The following is a 17,500-nucleotide window of genomic DNA, read 5'->3' on the forward strand; positions in this document are numbered from 1 at the left end:
CTGGAGAGGAAACAGGCACAATCAGGCTGAATATGTTTTATGAGGGAGGGGTGTGTGTGTGTGTGTGTGTGTGAGAGAGAGAGAGAGAGAGAGAGAGAGAGGGAGACGGAGAGGGAGGAAAAGAGCAGGTCTCATCTGTCTGAAGTCATTCACTAAAGAGGCGGTGTTATTGATCAGAAATATTCAGTGTGTTTTTACTTCTTGGAACAGAGAATCGGAAATCTACATTCTGCCCGATGAAAGCCAATAACCGCAGGTGAGTCATTTTAATTGACACCAGTTTGATTATCGTGAGCATTCTGCACAAAGTCAATAAAATGGGCGTTTGAATATTGGAGTTTACTATCCACATTGGCCAAACGTGATTACATATGTAATGGTGACTTTATACTAACTCTTATGTACATGTATCACATTTTACCGCAGGCAGAACAATGTGAGCTGCGTGTGAAGCATCTGAAAGCATGTGGTGTCTGTGTGAGGAAGATGGTAAAGTGATGTTTAGTACAAGGTGTCCCACAGCAGGTGTTAGGTTTCCTCACCTGTGAGAACTAAACTAGCAGGTATTAACCTGGGGGGGGGGGGGGGGGGGGGGAGTACACTGTCTCCTCAGCATTTCTGCAGGTAAACAAACAAAACATTCATATCATTTCTGACTTACCTGTATCCTCATGATAGTGTCACATTTATTTTAGCTCTTCTTCTACCTGCGCTCTGTGATTTCTAGCAAACTTAAAGCATGTAATAAATTCCTTAATGTTCAGAGAAGGCAGTGTCTTATGACATGGCTGGATTAACCTGCAAGGGGGCCAACTTGAAGTTGTGGCCCCAACTTTACACTTCTTTAAAGGTACCCTGTGGTGTTTTGGACCTCCGCTAGTGCTGTGAAAAAAATCAAATATTACCATATTTTTCACCCAATACCTCAATATCGATATTGCGTCGATACTGTAGGGATGACTATTGGTACTTTGACTAAATATTTGCACAATGAGATTTTTGATAACTAATCATGAGTAATGTGGATATAATGACTAGGTGGGTAAAGACAAATAATAGAACAGCCAGATCAGTCTGGTAAGTTCAGAAAATTACATCACTTTACTGTAATGCAGCATTTAAGAAGACAGGAAAAGACAACACTTATGCCATATCACGATATTAGGATATCCAGAATCTAAGACGATATCTAGTCTCATATCACAATATCAATATAGTATCGATATATTGCCCAGCCCTAATGTAAACAATGCAGGATTTGAAATATTTAAAGTCCCCCTGCACTCAAAAATATGTTTTGCTTATTGTTCCTTCACTTGAATGTTTGAGCTTCATGCAGAATGATGTATGTGCAGAGTTTGTTTTCACATTCATCTGCCAAAAGTGGAAAGTTTCTCTGTGTTCACCTTGAATCTGAGTTTAAGGCGTGTACCTACAAGCATGATTTGTGACATCAAAACTAGTCTGGAAGCCAAACTTGGTCCAGTATGAGACTTACCCAAGTGTGATAAACAATGTTTTTTCATGAGTAACACTCAATGTAAACATAACTTTTTGAGACAGGATTTCTCTACAAATCAGGAATTCAAGATGAACTAAATGATGCAGGAGCGTCCTTTTGTTGATACAGTGGTGTACTTACATAATGCAGCTTCTCCAGAAAATATTACATTTAATTCATAGAAACATCGTCAGCATCAATTTGGTTAACAAAACAATGTTAGAAAGGCAGTAAAACTTTGGGTCAACATCCATTAGAGACTCACTGAAAGCTTGATGGGACTCCAGCCAAACCTTTAGGGGCCCCTGAGGCCCCATAACCATTATGTGTCAGTAGGTTTGTGTTAATCTGATTAATTAAACATTTTTTAGGAATATGCACCATTAAAGTACAATATTAAATCATATAATAAGGAGCCTGAGGCAGGTAATACTGGGGCCCTCTAGTGGGTTAACTTGGAGCCAAGCTGTTCATGTCACAGCTATTAACTTATGATTTGTAATGTTATACTGTATTGATTAGTGTAGGGTGCTCTCAGAGGTCACTTTAATTTAAATGGACATGTAAATGTTATTTTAGTAATTAATGCACTTATAGTGTATACAAAACATCTAATAAATTAACTGTATGTCCTAAAGTGGCTGATGTGAACTCAAGACCTTAAGAATCTCACTTTCTCTTGTTTTTCTATTAATCCCAGGAGTTTCTCCAATATGTTTCACATTCAATCTCATGACAGCTTGCTATTGTAGGATGCATTGCTAGCATGGGAGATTCACTGCCGTAGTTTTCAAAGATTCATTATTTCCTCTACCGTCCTCAGGGAATTTTGTTTTGGACTCACCGCTGCTGCATAAAATCTGTTAATACACTGTAATACAATACCAAAAGTCTCTGACATCAAGACACATAAATATCCTGGGCTCAGAGGAAAGAGACCAACATAAACTTTATTTGTAAGTCAAATATAATGAACAAAAAAATCTCCTGATAACTATCGACTTTGAAATAACAAGTCTTTAGTATTAATAAAAAGGTCTCATCTGACCCAAAGGGAAAAGCCTGACTGAGAGAGCAAAGACCTCAGTGTTCCAGCGCAGCTGTTATCTCCTAGAAGTTGATGTGACCTCAAGAAACATTCCCTCTGAGGGATTCAGCGCCACAAAAACAGCAATTTCTGTTAGTAAAAACTTTTACAATTCACAGATATCAGAGAACCTTACTGCAGCGTGATTCAGCGGTGTGAATAGACCAGCGGCCATATTCATCAAACTTCTAAGAATTACACAAGAATGCTCTGAAGAGCTAACAGAAGAATAAAACATTCTTTTCTAAAATGTGAAGAATAGGACGTCTTTGTCAAGTGACATTTAGCGTTTACAAAAAAAGCAGCAGCTCTAACAGTAAGCTAAAACTACCCTATTCTGACTAACATATCATTCATTTTAACTCATGATGTAGCCTACCATACAGTTATTTCAAAACATCCCTTGAGTGCTCTGTTCTTGTTTTTTAGTTACTTTGGTGAAGCGGAATCAAGCTGTAAAAACAAAAGTGACAAATTAGCTTTAAAAGTGATATGGCAAACTCGTTAGCAAACAGTGGCTCATTTACACATCCAGGGGATATGTAGCAACATTAGTGTTCGTCTGAAGTTGGTTGTTTTCCAGCCACCTTGCAAATGTTTATTCACTCTCCTTTTAGCTCTGTTTTGCTCTTCACCAACTCCTGAGGGAATATCTGATTCCACAGCTGCTTAATGTTCCACTATTTTCACCAGCTAGTCGCTAACCCTTTCTTTTTGCCTCTTGGTGCTGAACAGATAGTGTACAGTGGGTTTTTACAGCTTACTCGCTGGAAAAAGCTGCCTGCTGTATCTGAAAACGACACTGTGAAAGCTATGAGACTGAACTGAAACATTAAAGTTGTGATTAGAGTTGTGGGCCGTAAAACAACGAACTGAAAGATGTTAAAAGTTCCATAGAGCTGAGGGGAACTGGAGAGTCACGTCACAATTCTCTGTGGTGTTATCACTAAGATGACACCTTTCACATTACATGTTGTCATTTGATCCATTTTTAATATAAAAATATTGATTAGTGCAGCTTTAAGTACTTTCTACTATTGTACTCTTATCTTTATAACTTTAAAGGTGCAATATATGATATTTAGCCACTAGATGTCGCACTAGAGCAACAGCATCTCAGACCAAAACAAATGCGTGTGTCGTTTACTCAATAAAGTTGGGGAAAAAAGAAAGCAGCATCTGAACACACGGCTCACAAAACTCAGATCAAACTGTAAAACTAGGCAGTCCTGATCAAATATGAATCAAGATTCTGTTACTACATTGCCTATTTTAGCGTACTGTTTAGCTTTAATATGAGAAAGTTTGTGACTCGGCTGCCATGTTGAAGACAGACACAAGGAGGACAGGGAGGGACTCACATGCACTTAAATGCAAATACCAAAACAAAGAACAGAGAAGCTGGGATTACAACACATATACACTTTTAAGAGAGATCTACGTTTTTTGTTTCTGACATGGTGTTAGGGGTGTGGCATTTGGACACTGACCATGGCAACTCCCACCCTTTGATTCATTATCTAATAGATTTGAAACCCTGTTCAGCCACTTGTACACAATTGTACACCTGGTCTAGGTTGACTATATATGTTGTTTGCGTCATGTCTTTTACCACAATGACTCTGATATAGACACACCAGCCTAGTGTCGAAACATTAATCTGTTTGCATAATTCAAGGCTGCAAATTAATCGGTGTGCTCCAGTTCCCTTTTTTCCACTGTTAGTGCAGCTTTAAGTCTGTAAGTGGGAGTAAAACTGAAGGATTTTTACTTTTAGCTTTCACTTAAGTCAAAAATTTCACTTGTATCCGTTTAATAAATACAGGCCCTGATTGTAATAACTCAAAGTGACACCCAGTATTTTCACTATACAGTCTCAGTCTGCTGCAGCAGCAGCATCCTCCATGTTTCCTGCAGACAATACTTAGTGTTGCAAAGCACTGGGAGCTCTGCTACAGTATGTGTACGTTTGACACTGATAAAGGCTATACAAACCACTATCCCACTGCTCCTCTGCAGGGTCAAGAGAGGCTGTTTATAGAAGTCATTGGAAAATCCAAAGTTGCACAAAAGTCAGCCATGAATACATGCCCATAAACACAGACTAACTTGTGTTTTTCAGCTATTTCAGTCTTTATTTCACAGCTCCTGATAGTTTTGGTGACATCTTTCAATTTGACCATTTGAATGAAAAAGTATTTAGTGTTTCTCCCAGAATTTACCCTTGTCAGAGTGTTAGAGTGCTGGACAGTCTTTAGATTAAAAGCTTTTTAAGGCAAAGTGACCCCACCTGCCCATTCATTTGTAGAGGAAACTACGGAAACATTTATGCCCTTAAATAATTCATTTGTTTCAAAAAACACTTTTACATTAGATGGAAGCCTTACACATGAAAAAACTTGACTTTGACTCTCATACATCAATTTCAACCTAATATTCTGACAAGTAAATCTTAAGTATTTTGTTTAGAATCATTATAGTGTGATTATTTTAGTATTTATCTGTGAATGGGTGAACTAGCAAGCAGAAAGATTGTTACATGCTATATAAATGCAACCATTTAGGTTAGAAACAAGAAAATTTATTTTTAGAAACACTCAAGCATGTGTTTGACACATCCTTCAACACTACTGAAACACTACTGACTTACTTCGAAGCATATCTGATGCAAGTGTGTGTGCTGAAATTCACTTCCTTTATGGTAAAAGCATTTCCTCCTTTTCACTTCTGCAACTCTTTATCGGCAGCGACATAATGTTCCAGTGATGCGTGTTGTTGGCATCATCTCAGCCCCTCGAGAAGTTCATGGGAAAAAGCCACTAAGGGGAAGGACCTGAGGGAAGAGAAGAGCAGAGGAGCTTCACGAGGAGAGAATGGAGACGACTATGTCCTGTGTGTGGAGTTTGGAGCCATGATGACAGCTTCATCTGCAGTTGAGTAAAAGTTTTTTTCAGCTGTGTGAGCTGAGCAGGTCTGAGGGAGCTGCCGCAGCTGCTTGGTGCACCTGGTGGATGTTTGTGGAGGTGTCAAGGGTGAGAAGGCTGCCAGGCTGCAGCTATGGTCGTTGAGGCGAGGTTTCCTCCCTCCTTATCAGTGACCTTGCCGTTTGTCTCACCATGCCGGATGACCCCGCCGCCTCCACCCTCTACATCGTCCTGGAGTTGCTGATTGCTGTGTTCTCCGTGCTGGGTAATGTGCTGGTCTGCTGGGCTGTGTGCCTCAACAGCAACCTGCAGAGCATCACCAATTTCTTTGTGGTGTCACTGGCGGTGGCTGACATCGCTGTGGGCGTCCTGGCCATTCCCTTCGCCATCGTCATCAGCACTGGCTTCTGCTCCAACTTCTATGGCTGCCTGTTTATCGCCTGCTTTGTGCTGGTTCTCACCCAGAGCTCCATCTTCAGCCTGCTGGCCATCGCTATAGACCGTTACATTGCAATCAAGATACCACTCAGGTCAGTGGCCCAGAGGACCAAACTCTGAGGAATTCATATCAGTTACAAGTGTGTCTGGGCACTTGTTATGTAGTTACAGGTGAAAGAGAGAAAAGTTCTGTATCACTTCAGACATCATTTATAAAGAGATCCTAAGTGGCTTTGTTAATGGTTGATAAGCTTTACAGAGCACCTGTTAGTAAGAATTATTTTTGGGCTGCCAGGTTGTATAAAAACTAATTTGAGTGGTTGGACCATTTGACCACATACTTGGTCCAAAATTAATTTATTAACTTGTTCAGTCTTGATTTAAAAGCCTTTAATAATAATGTAATAACCTTAACAGCTGCAGACTTGAAGAAGAAAGTGAGGATTACCAACATGTATAGTTGTATTATTACCAAATAGAAAGGTTAACCCCACCCAAGGAATTATTCACAATCTGGCAACCCAAACGTTGTTCTTATTAATAACTTAGTTAATAACTGACCTATAAAGTATTAATTAATGGTTTATGAACTATTAATAAGACAGTTATAAAGGTTATAAAACCTTTAGAAAGGGTGCCTTATTCGAAAGTCATTCCAAAAGTTGGAAGAAAAGAAAGAAAAAGAAACAACAAAACAATAACCTGAATCACTTTTATTCTTAAAGAAGAATGCAGGATGCATTTAAATGTATCATCATTTGTTCTCTTTTCTTCTCAGTTTAGTTTAATGTGTCTCTTAGTCCCGGGCAGTGGAGGTCTCACAATAAAGCTCCATATTTCATTTCTATCTATCAGTAAAGACATGACTTTTGAACCAGAAAGTCTTGGCTGAATAAATGTGTCCAGAAATGATTTCTCCCACAAGGCCAAGTCTCCCTGGAGCAATCAAATGATTTTTGCTCTAATTGCTTATACAGACTGTGTAACCCTCTTGTAACCCCCTTGTGTAATCTTACTTTATGACTTTGCTGTAAAAGCACTGTGCATGTCAGACTGTTTATGGTGCACATCAGCTTAGATTTAGCATTCAAATTTGCCAAGAATGGGGTGTTTGCAGAAATTTAACCTGTCACCCAATGACATGCTGACAGCAATACAGTAGCTCATGCTGTGACCTCATCATATATGGTCAGAGTCACGTTGAACTCTGCCTTCTCAACCACACAGTTTCACACAACCTCCCCCTCTGCTTAAGATATGTGAGGGTTCCTCTGCATTGTTTTTTTGCATCCCTGTCAGATGCAAATAGTGGTGGTGGTGGGGGGCTAGTGCTGTTTTTGCAGCACTAACCTTTGCACTTTAACATCTCAAGAATGTGATAGAAACAAGCCAAATGTCTCAGCTGCTCTCCCACACTGTGCTACAGGCATACTCAAAATAGACTCTTCCTTTGAGGAGTTCTGAAAAAATTGTTGTTTTTTTTTTATCCTTTTCTCTTTTTGTTCCGGGATGAGAAGAGCTTCTACAGAGCTATCAATAATTCAGGGGGGCTTCATATACTGTAAACAAATCTCAGACATAAGCATTTATAGTGTACAGTGTTTTATCTAATATGAGATAATTGTGGAAACTTTAGTCCAAACTTCTAATTCTGAGTTCTGAACTGAAAAAGACCTGCCAGACAGACCTAAATGCTGGATTTTTGTATTGTCTCCCTCTGCAGGTACAACAGCTTGGTGACAGGCCGACGGGCACGAGGCATCATCGCCATCTGCTGGGTTTTATCCATCATCATCGGCCTGACCCCCATGATGGGCTGGCACAAGGTGGCCAAGAGCTCTAACAGCACCTGCCCAAACGGCCTGATGAAGTGCCTGTTTGAGGAGGTGGTGAACATGGAGTACATGGTGTACTTTAACTTTTTTGCATGTGTGCTGATCCCCCTGCTGCTGATGCTGGCCATCTACCTGTGTATCTTCATGGCAGCTTGCCACCAGCTAAAGCTCATTGAGATGAAGGCGGCTCATGGAGAGAAGTCGCGCACCACGCTGCAGAAAGAGGTCCAGGCTGCCAAGTCTCTGGCCATCATAGTGGGGCTGTTTGCTGTGTGCTGGCTGCCCTTACACATCATCAACTGCTTCACCCTCTTCTGCCCTCAGTGTAAACGTCCTCCTCTCTGGATCATGTATGTGGCCATTATCCTCTCCCACGCCAACTCGGTGGTCAACCCCTTCATCTACGCCTACCGCATCCGGGAGTTCCGACAAACCTTCCGTAGGATTATCCGACGCCACATCCTGGGCCAGAAGGAGATGTTTGACAGTGGCAGCAGTAGGCACGGGTCCACTCGCAACAGCATCACAGACTCCATCAGACTCAAGGTGAATGACCTCAGCTTTGATCTGTTCACTGAGCACAGCAGCAGCAGTAGCTGTGAAAGCTCCTACCGTGTCCCAGCTCACATCTCTCCTGTAGGGGGCGGTCTAGTGGCGGTGTCCCATCCCCCTCTATCAGTTGTCATCTCCCACTGTCCTAAGATGGGGCCATGTCCACTGCAAGCCCTCACACAGACTCAGATCCCCATGGGTCATCATGTACAGTACGTGGAGCAGCAGCACGACTGCGCAGGAGCAGAAGTTGTGGAGGAAAAGGACAAACAGAACCTGAACTCTGTCCAGGTCACATCTCTGAGCTGCTGTAGTGAGCTGGCAAAGGTGTCCTGACGCACACACAAGAGAGATCAATCATTAATATTCAAGGGCCTCACAGTGAAGTGTCAATGTCTGCATAGCAGCAGCTCTCAAAGGATCGTGATCTGTCCTGATCCACAATGGAAGCACTGTACACAGACAATGGACAACATACGTTACTAAGTTGACTTAAATCTACTTGTCATGTTAAACTGTGTCCACTACTTAAGCAAAATGACTTTTTAAATTTTAATCAGACCAAGAGTTTAAAACCACTGCTAGGGGCTCCTCAACACCCCACATGACCAAGAGTGGTTTAAATCAATTGAGCAACAGCTGAACGTTGAACTTACCAAAGCTCAGCTAATATGAGAGAAGGTGTAGTGGACCTCTCGCTCTCAGAAGAAATTAAAATGGAAGTCCTTTTCAACTGCAGGCTGAAAGAATACATGTCAGTGACTGTCAACTTATTTCATGTCAACTTATCATTAAATTATTGATTAATATTATTTGCTCCTGAAACTGTCTTAATTTTCAGGGATATGGGCATAAATGCTCTCTGTTGGATTTCACTTTGTATCACTACCATGGATCATGGACAGAGGATAATTTCTTAAAGGGGACATATTAAGCTTTTTGTGATTTTCTGTTATTTATATACTGGTGAAGGATATCTATGCTAAACAGGGTCAAAGTTTCAAAACTTGAGGTTATCATATGTAGAAATACTCCCTGCAAGTCAAAAACCAGGGCTTAAACCTGATCTCAACGCTTCGTTTTCAATGTTTTTTTCTACCTTGGTGACAAGCTGACGTTGGCTATAAACGGCATAAACGGCTGTCCGTTCCGTAGCCTAGGTTGCTAATGTTGATGCCAAGGTTTTTCCATGGTTGGATCGGATTCAGGCTTGAACATCTATGGATGTATTTCAGAATTTGACATTTTGAGTAAAGAACAAGAAAAAGTTGTGAAATCTTACTACTGTAGTTTGTTTCAGACAGAGGCTGAACTGAGGGGTTGCATAGAGAGCCAGTATGAGATAAATAAGGAGTTAAATCATGCAACTGTAAACTGTAAATCATGCAAAGATATTCTAGAGCCCCAGATTAAAGATATAGACCTGTAAATGAGCATTTGTCCCCTTTAAGCAGTATTGCACCATCACTTGTACCTCTTGCTTTCACACCATTTTTAAATTCACTCCAACCTACTTAGCAAAGTTCATGCTCATTTGGAAAAAGCTAAACAGCTTTTATTTTTCACCTTTTCCCTTTTCTTGTATTGTAATTTCACAGCGATTTACATATGTTCCAAAAGAAATGAATAGGGGCGGATTTCTCTAGTTGGACTAAAAAAACAAGGGCAGTTCATTCACCAGTGACCTATTGATTCATGTTAATGTTAACAGCAATGTAACAGGCAAAGGCTCCAAGGTTGGTAATGTTATACTGAAACGTATTTGCTGTTTGCTCCGTGTGTTTTGATTGTGTACTTATTTAAGTTAAATTCATGTAAATTCTGAGATAGTTTGATGAATGACAGTTAATGATATGAAGAGGACTGTGAAGACTTAAATCAAACTCATGGATGAAGTTTTGTTTTTGCCCGGAGCAGCTATTGCCTTCTGTGTTCACACAAGCAGACTAGCACCAACCCCTGTCTTTAAATAAATGCTTTTACATTTTTAAAGTGTGTGTACTGTATTTACACTGCTCTGTGGCTCTCTGTATAAAATGGCCACAAAATGTTCCCAGTTATTATTCAGTAGCTGTAGGAACAGCTCCAGGCTTCTCACTGGCTTTTCACCAGGCAGGGTTGTGTTTCATATCAGATCTGGAAAGCTGTGGAGCAGTCTGAGATCTGGTTTGCTCATTCTGGGAAATGGTTAATTAAGCAGTCAAACTATCTTTGGATCTCTTTATTTTCCCAGCTTTCATCGCTATTCCCCTGTGAGTTCAGGTTACAGGACTCAGGGCCCACTTCTTTTTGAAAGCTTCCCCAGGGGTCTTCAGTGCTTTTTAAAGATTCACCACAGAGATCTCCCGAGTCCTTGTGGTCTGCTGCTATTCTGTGTGGCAGCATCTTGTCTCCTCAGCTGGGTCATATCAAGGTTAGGATTCAAAATGTTACGCTATGTAGGAGATCTATTGAGAAAATGTAATTGTCATTGCAACAGAACCATAAATTTGTTCTTATTTATTTGTTAGTTTCTTTAAAGCTGCTTGGCCTACATGGTTCTAGGGATGGCACTGTCAGTCTGTGGTCGGTTCACCTCTTTGGTTGAGCTGACCCTTGCACCATCCCTTGCACCAACCCTTGCACCATCAGCAGGTTGATATTTTAGTTTTTTACTGAAATCATAATGTTTTGACAACAATTGAATTGTCATGAAATTTGGTACAGATAATCACAATGGCCAAAAGAGCATAATGACTTTGGCGATCCACTGGCATTTCCTTAAGTACCACCTTGAGGTTGGCATTTGTGGTTTTGAGTCTCAAAAAATTATGAATGGATTGCAATGAAATTTATTACAGACGTTCATGTCCCCTTCAGGATTAACTGAACTAAACTGAATAACTTTGGTGATCACTTAGCTTTTCTGGCACCATCATCACCCAATACTTGCGAAACTAATGACATTCCCTTCTCCATTACTGTTAATTAGCAAATGTTAGCATGCTAAAATGCTAAACTAAGTGTGTGGTAAACATTATACCTGCTAAACAGCAACATGTTAGCATAGTCATTGTGAACATGTTAGCATACTGATGTTAGCATTTAGCTCAAAACACTGCTGTGCTTAAGTATAGTCTCTAGAGCTGTTAGCTTGGCTGTAAACTCTAGTCTTGTTATACTGACAATGGATCAAATGAAAAGTGTGATGTGAAAGGTGTTGCTCATAGTGATGAACCCATGAGAACTGCAAATCCCCTCCTGCTCTGCTTTGGTTTTACAGTGTGCATATTTACTGTTCTGGTTGACCCTCATCTCTCTCACCAGCATTGTTTTCAAAGCTCTGATAAACCCACTGACACACAGTACACTAACTACCCTGGACCAAACAACAGACAGACAAAGTGCATTTAGAGCTAAAGAGCCAGATTTTCACTCTGGAGTTGGTGGTTGATGCAAAGGCAAAATGGAGAATAAATATTGGATATTCACAAAGTGGCCAGATATATGACTCCAAATGGATGCTAATGTTGCTCCATGTCTGCTAGATGTGTAAATAGGCAACTGTTTGCTAATACTGGCTGTGTACAGTAACCATGTAGGAAGATTTTTGCTGTTGATTTAGCACTGGGGAGATAATAGTGATTACAATTTCTTAAATAGGGTTCTGTATTGGAGATTGTTTTTCTTGTGAATTGAATTTTGAGACTGCCCCAGACCCCCCAGCATAGAATCAGGATTTAAATTGCATTAAAACTCTCCTTCATATGTATTACAGTAACAGCATTGGGTTTGGTTATTCAACTTATTAGTTCCAATCTGTGGCGGGAAACAATAAGTCCTCTTTTTTCAGACTTGACATCACTGTCCAACTCGTAGCTATAAAGTCCAGAGTGCCAGTCTGTCTGTGTGTGGAGACTCCATGGATACAAGCAACAGCAGTCCCTTGTCCCCACATTTAAAAGGGTCTGAGCTTTGTAAAGGACATGAAGAAGAGGATGCAAAGGAGGTGTGTGTGTGTGTGTGTGTGTGTGTGTGTGTGTGTGTGTGTGTGTGTGTGTGTGTTTGCCATCTCTACATTATGCAGACCAGTTCATACAGCCTCTCCCTCAGAGCTGAGTCTTTGTGTAGACCACAACACAGATTTAACAGCCTCCTGTGCCCTGTCCAAGTCTGTTACTCCCTGGGCTCTCTGGTATAAACAGATACTTGAACTACTGGTGGTGCCAGTACAGGAGCTGAAACTGCAGGAAGAACGACTAGTTTGACATCAGAAGGAGAAATGTTTGTCACTGTCCTGTTTGGAGGTTAGTAAAGTTCCTATAAACATATTTTACACTCATTGTATGCTCGTGATGTGGACTACCTGGTATGTAAAGTTTGATGGGTTTTTTTTGAGATACTCAAAAGTTTGAGCATGTTGAAGATTGTGGCATAATGTACTAATGTTTCCTTTGTTTTAGAAATCATAGTTTAGTATAATAGTGAACTGGTTTATTTTCATTATGATTAATGTTTTAGTGTTACAAGATATTTTTCTTGACAGATAGCAAAATGGAAATGTTCAATCTCAACTGTAAGCTGATAAACTTCATCCATAATTTGAAGGAGAGGTGCGGTCTGGACTTCAAAGGTATATTTACTATAATGTTGTGAAGAAATGTTGTTTTGCGTTGCAGAAGCCAAGGAATGTATCATTCATTTGATAAACTAGTGGCAATTAGTGAGTATAATAATGAATAATGTATAATCTAACCTAAAACATCATAGTGTGGACAGAGATAGAGAAATAAAAATATCCTTTGACATATTCTTAATGCCAATACTTAACTATTACATAAAATGTTATGAAAAATGAACGCCATTTACTTCTATAGCATTAATTTCTCAAGAAATGATGCAATAGTTTCTGACAAATCTGACAGCTTTTGGAAACTAATGTGACAGCAAAAAGATGTTTGTTAATTTTTAAAACTTAAATCAGAAAAAAACACAATCTATTTCCCAAAAAATCCTCCAAATTCTCACTCTCATCCCACACAAACAAAGAAAGTAGCTAGAAATAAAGAGAAAAAGAAAAAAATAACAACACAATTCTGAGAGAAAGTACAGAAAAAATATTTTGAAAAGTCACTGCTTCATCTGGATTTGGTTGGTGGATTGGAAAAGCTTTCATGCAAAAAATGTGAAAATGTAAATATGAAACAACCATGATAGCAATCATAGATGAGGTCGCTCACCTGCAGAGTGTGTGGACCTGATGGACAGCAGCGGAAGAGTGATGAACCTGGAGGCCAAGCAGCACAGTGTGGATGCAGCCAGCAGCCTGCTGGTAGAGAGACAATACTACGTCCTCCTACAAGTCTGTCGTGAGTCCCTCTCCACCAACCAGCAGAACAGGAAAAAATGTCCAGATTAAAAAAAAATCTGGTTAAATATTTCTGACTTGAACAGTTTGATTCCAAGTTTAGATATCTAATATTAACTATAACTAATCATGTTAAATAAAGTCTGGCAAGTATCTTAAGTGTTTGACAGACCAAATCATAACCATTTTTCACAATTAAAATTTTGGAAGCTGGATGTAAAATAGTGAGTTGACTGTGACTTAATGTTCTCTGGTAGCCTATATGTGCACTGTATGTAATATTTTGATTTTAGAGGATATAATGGATTAAACTGCTCATAAATGTTATCTATAATATCAAAAAGTAAGCAGTTTTATTGCACCAGTAAAGCTCACTACTGCACTTGTCTTCAGGAGATGATGATACTGGAGATCGGAAATATGTGTCTCTCTTAAACAACTTCAGCCAGAGTCATCCTGAGTTAACAGGTAACTAAAACCACTGCCAGATGAAAAATGAATGACTGAACTCTAAGAATGGGAAACAGACTTGAAATGGCTCTCTGAGGCCTCCTGTTGGCCAAACCTATGTCTACAATTTTAAAAAAAATCATACCACAAAATATTTTCATGTTATGATGATTGGTTTGTTAATCATCCTGTTATAGAGCTGCTGTGGAAACTGTCAAACCCCGACAAGGAGCGAGACAGAAAGATCAGTTCTCTGAGGAGAGGGCGCACACAGAGGAGCAGTCCTGCCCACCAAACCAGGAGCAAAAACCTCTCTGGACGTAACAAGAACCATCCAGTCCAATAGTTTCTGTACCAGTCATGTCAGATTTTTGGAAAATCTTAAGCAAAACTGTAGACTGATGTAGACTTCAAACAATGCAATATATGAAAAATGAAATTCTTTGAATGTAGTTTGAATGAAGTGATTAAATTATGCTGTTTCAACTGATATGTGACTTCTAGCTGAATATAAGAAACATTTGTATCCTGATACTGACCAAATAGAGCAACTATGACATGAAGATTACATACATACACAACAGTGGAAGAAACAGACAAATACTTTTCTTGGGTAAATTAAAAATTAAACAACCTCTCTAGACATCTAACAATGAGGAATAGATGTATTAGTAAGGAGAAGCCCCTGTACTCACCAGCTTCAACACTGCCCACTAATAATGCCCTGCTAGAGGATGGATCATTCACTTGGTTATATCTGTTTATGGACATATTCACTCCAGGATGTGACATACTGGAGCAGAAGCCTAATCGCAAAACAAAATTCTGTGCAACTGCTCATTATCTTGGCAGAAAATTTCCACACATGATACCAAGAAAAAGTGAAACTTACATATAGTGACAGGCTGCAAAAACCTTCACATCCCTTAAAACACAGTGAGGATGAACTCATGTCCTCAGTGGTGGCTACATGGCCTTGTATGGAGTCAGTTTAGACAGAGCACTAAGCATTAGTTAACTGGCATCATTTTTGTAAAATGGTTGAGGAGTTTGTTTAACTTTTTTTGGCTAAAGTGAGCTGCTTCTGTAATTCTAACTAGCAAAATGTAAAACTGTTACAGTTCTGTAAATCATTGTGTATGCTTGTATTTGACCTTGACTGTGTGTTCCAAGTAATTCTTTGTAAACACATTTAAAGGGAGCACCTATGTGTTCTAACGTTTAAGCTGATTTATCATTACATTTTTTAAAGTTTGCTGTTGTATTTGGAAATAGTGATTTTCATAATGATTTTTCTCTACCCTTGAAGAACTGGTTTATATTCATTTCAGTTTTAAAAATCACTTGAATCTGGCTTGTGTTGATAATCCATCAGTTGAACATCATGTTTCCTGTGACTCCAAACTGCAGCAAATATTGAAGAGTGAAATGTAAACCTCTATGTGCAGGAAGGCTGCATGATTTAATGTAAGTGTTTCATTTGACTGTTGTAGCTGCTGGAGGTGGAGCTAGTTTACACTACTTTATATACAGTTAGCTAGTTTAGTCCAGTGGTTCCCAACCTAGGGGTCGGGCCCCTCCAAAGCGTCACCAGTTAAATCTGGGGGGTCGTGAGATGATTAATGGGAGAGGAAAGAAGAAAAAACAAAGTTCTGATAAACAAATCTGTTTTCAGTTTTCAGACTTTTTTTTCTAATCTTTGATTTTTGATGAAATATTGGATCATTTGAACATTTATTGAAATGAAAGCATGTGAGAAGTTTACAGGGAAAAATCACTATTTGGTGGAGCTGTTAACAACTCATAGACATCTGAAATGTGACCCCGACTACACACTGCTTTATGTAAGATGTCAAAAGCCAAAAAGCTTAGAAACTACTGGTTTCATCTTTAACAATGTGTTGTTTTTTAAAAGCTTGTTATATTATCCATTGTGTCAAATCTTCATCTGAAAAGTAACTAAAGCTGTCAAATAAATGTAGTGGAGGAGAAAGTACAATATTACCAATATATTTTGGAAGTATAAAGTAGCATAGAATGGACATACACAAGTGAAGTACAAGTACCTCAACAGTACTTGAGTAAATGTAGTTACATTCCACCACTGGTTAAAGTGACAGGGTTTCAGTAATGGCTAAAAAACTGAAACAGGTAGAAATGAATAAATGGTGAAAAACCTAAGGTAATGAATAGATGGTTGAAATGGCTAAAAGTAATGGATACATGGTTTATTAAGTACTTGGCTAAGTAACTACTACAGGCAGGGGTGGAGCAGCGATTTTAAAAGTGTGGGGGTCCCAGAGGTGAGACATGAGCACAGCAACCCCCCGCCTTTGAGCCCTGTTCCACTCTCAACATGCCAAATCAAAATGAATGCCATGCATTTAAACATTTTTTTCTACTACTGTAGTTGTAACCACTGCTTCAGTTTACCATAAAATAATTACTGAGACCATATGAGAGTAACAACTCAGCAGAATTTATTTAGGGTCTCATAGCAGATTACTACTTACATCCAGTTATTTGTGTGATTGCTGTACTGGAGCATAGCTATCCTTATTATACTTAAGATAATCACAGAGTATCTTTATCCTACTTCCTCACATACGTTATAGACATGAAATTAAAGGAAACTTACACTTCCATTAAAGTGAAATATAGTATATATTTGATAGTTATAGATGCATAACAAATTGAACCCTGGTAACAAATCAGTATCAGTAGAGTCAAATCAGTAAAGAGTCATTTCTGAGTCCATGGACTAGTACGACCTAAATTGTCTCCAATTTAGGTTGTAGTGTGTCTTTTAGTAGGAAGTGTGTCTTTTAGTAGGAATCCAAAGGAGACCTTTAATTGTCTTAAATTGGGAAATTAAATACCAAAAGTTGTTCAGGAGGTTTTGTATCAGCAGGCGTCAGTTCCTCTCCGACAGCCACAGGGAACAAGTTGCCCCTCTTCATCTGAAGTCCACCTCAAAGCTAACAGGAGAATATCACATAAGCAGGTGATGTGAGGCTAGTAAGTGCAGAGAGTGAGCAACTAGCTCTCACAGGCTAACTGCCACAGCTACAACCATCTGAAGCCTTTTTAAGCTCAATAATAAATAGTAATATTACTGTGGTCTAGCCTTAATACACAATATAAACTACAGCTCATTCTAACTTATAGCCTATTAAATGCAAAACACACATTACTCCCTAACATAAGGAGTAAAACTATAATGTCTGAAGCAACATATTCCTTTGACATTTAGCTTAAAACAGCATGAACTATGTGAGTTTACATTCTGGACACAGAGGTAACTTGTACATATTCTTGCCAAAGTCCACCCAGCATGGTGGCTAATTAGCGATTAGTATAACTCAC

The 17,500-nt window shown here is 39.3% G+C and overlaps 2 protein-coding genes across 2 annotated transcripts; both read left to right on the forward strand.

Moving 5' to 3' along the window:
• Positions 1-98: 98 nt before the first annotated feature.
• On the forward strand, positions 99-10,329 carry adora2aa (adenosine A2a receptor a). The gene is made up of 3 exons (XM_067602477.1): positions 99-256; positions 5,336-6,042; positions 7,674-10,329. Exons 2-3 carry the CDS (start codon positions 5,705-5,707, stop codon positions 8,671-8,673), a joined length of 1,338 nt encoding a protein of 445 aa, XP_067458578.1. The 5' UTR covers positions 99-256; positions 5,336-5,704; the 3' UTR covers positions 8,674-10,329.
• Positions 10,330-11,114: 785 nt separating this feature from the next.
• On the forward strand, positions 11,115-16,084 carry LOC137172026 (uncharacterized protein C22orf15). Its single transcript, XM_067576279.1, has 5 exons — positions 11,115-12,623; positions 12,863-12,949; positions 13,563-13,685; positions 14,078-14,152; positions 14,332-16,084. Exons 1-5 carry the CDS (start codon positions 12,599-12,601, stop codon positions 14,478-14,480), a joined length of 459 nt encoding a protein of 152 aa, XP_067432380.1. The 5' UTR covers positions 11,115-12,598; the 3' UTR covers positions 14,481-16,084.
• Positions 16,085-17,500: the final 1,416 nt, after the last annotated feature.

This window comes from Thunnus thynnus, chromosome 2, assembly GCF_963924715.1.
Source record: "Thunnus thynnus chromosome 2, fThuThy2.1, whole genome shotgun sequence".
NCBI lineage: Eukaryota > Metazoa > Chordata > Actinopteri > Scombriformes > Scombridae > Thunnus > Thunnus thynnus.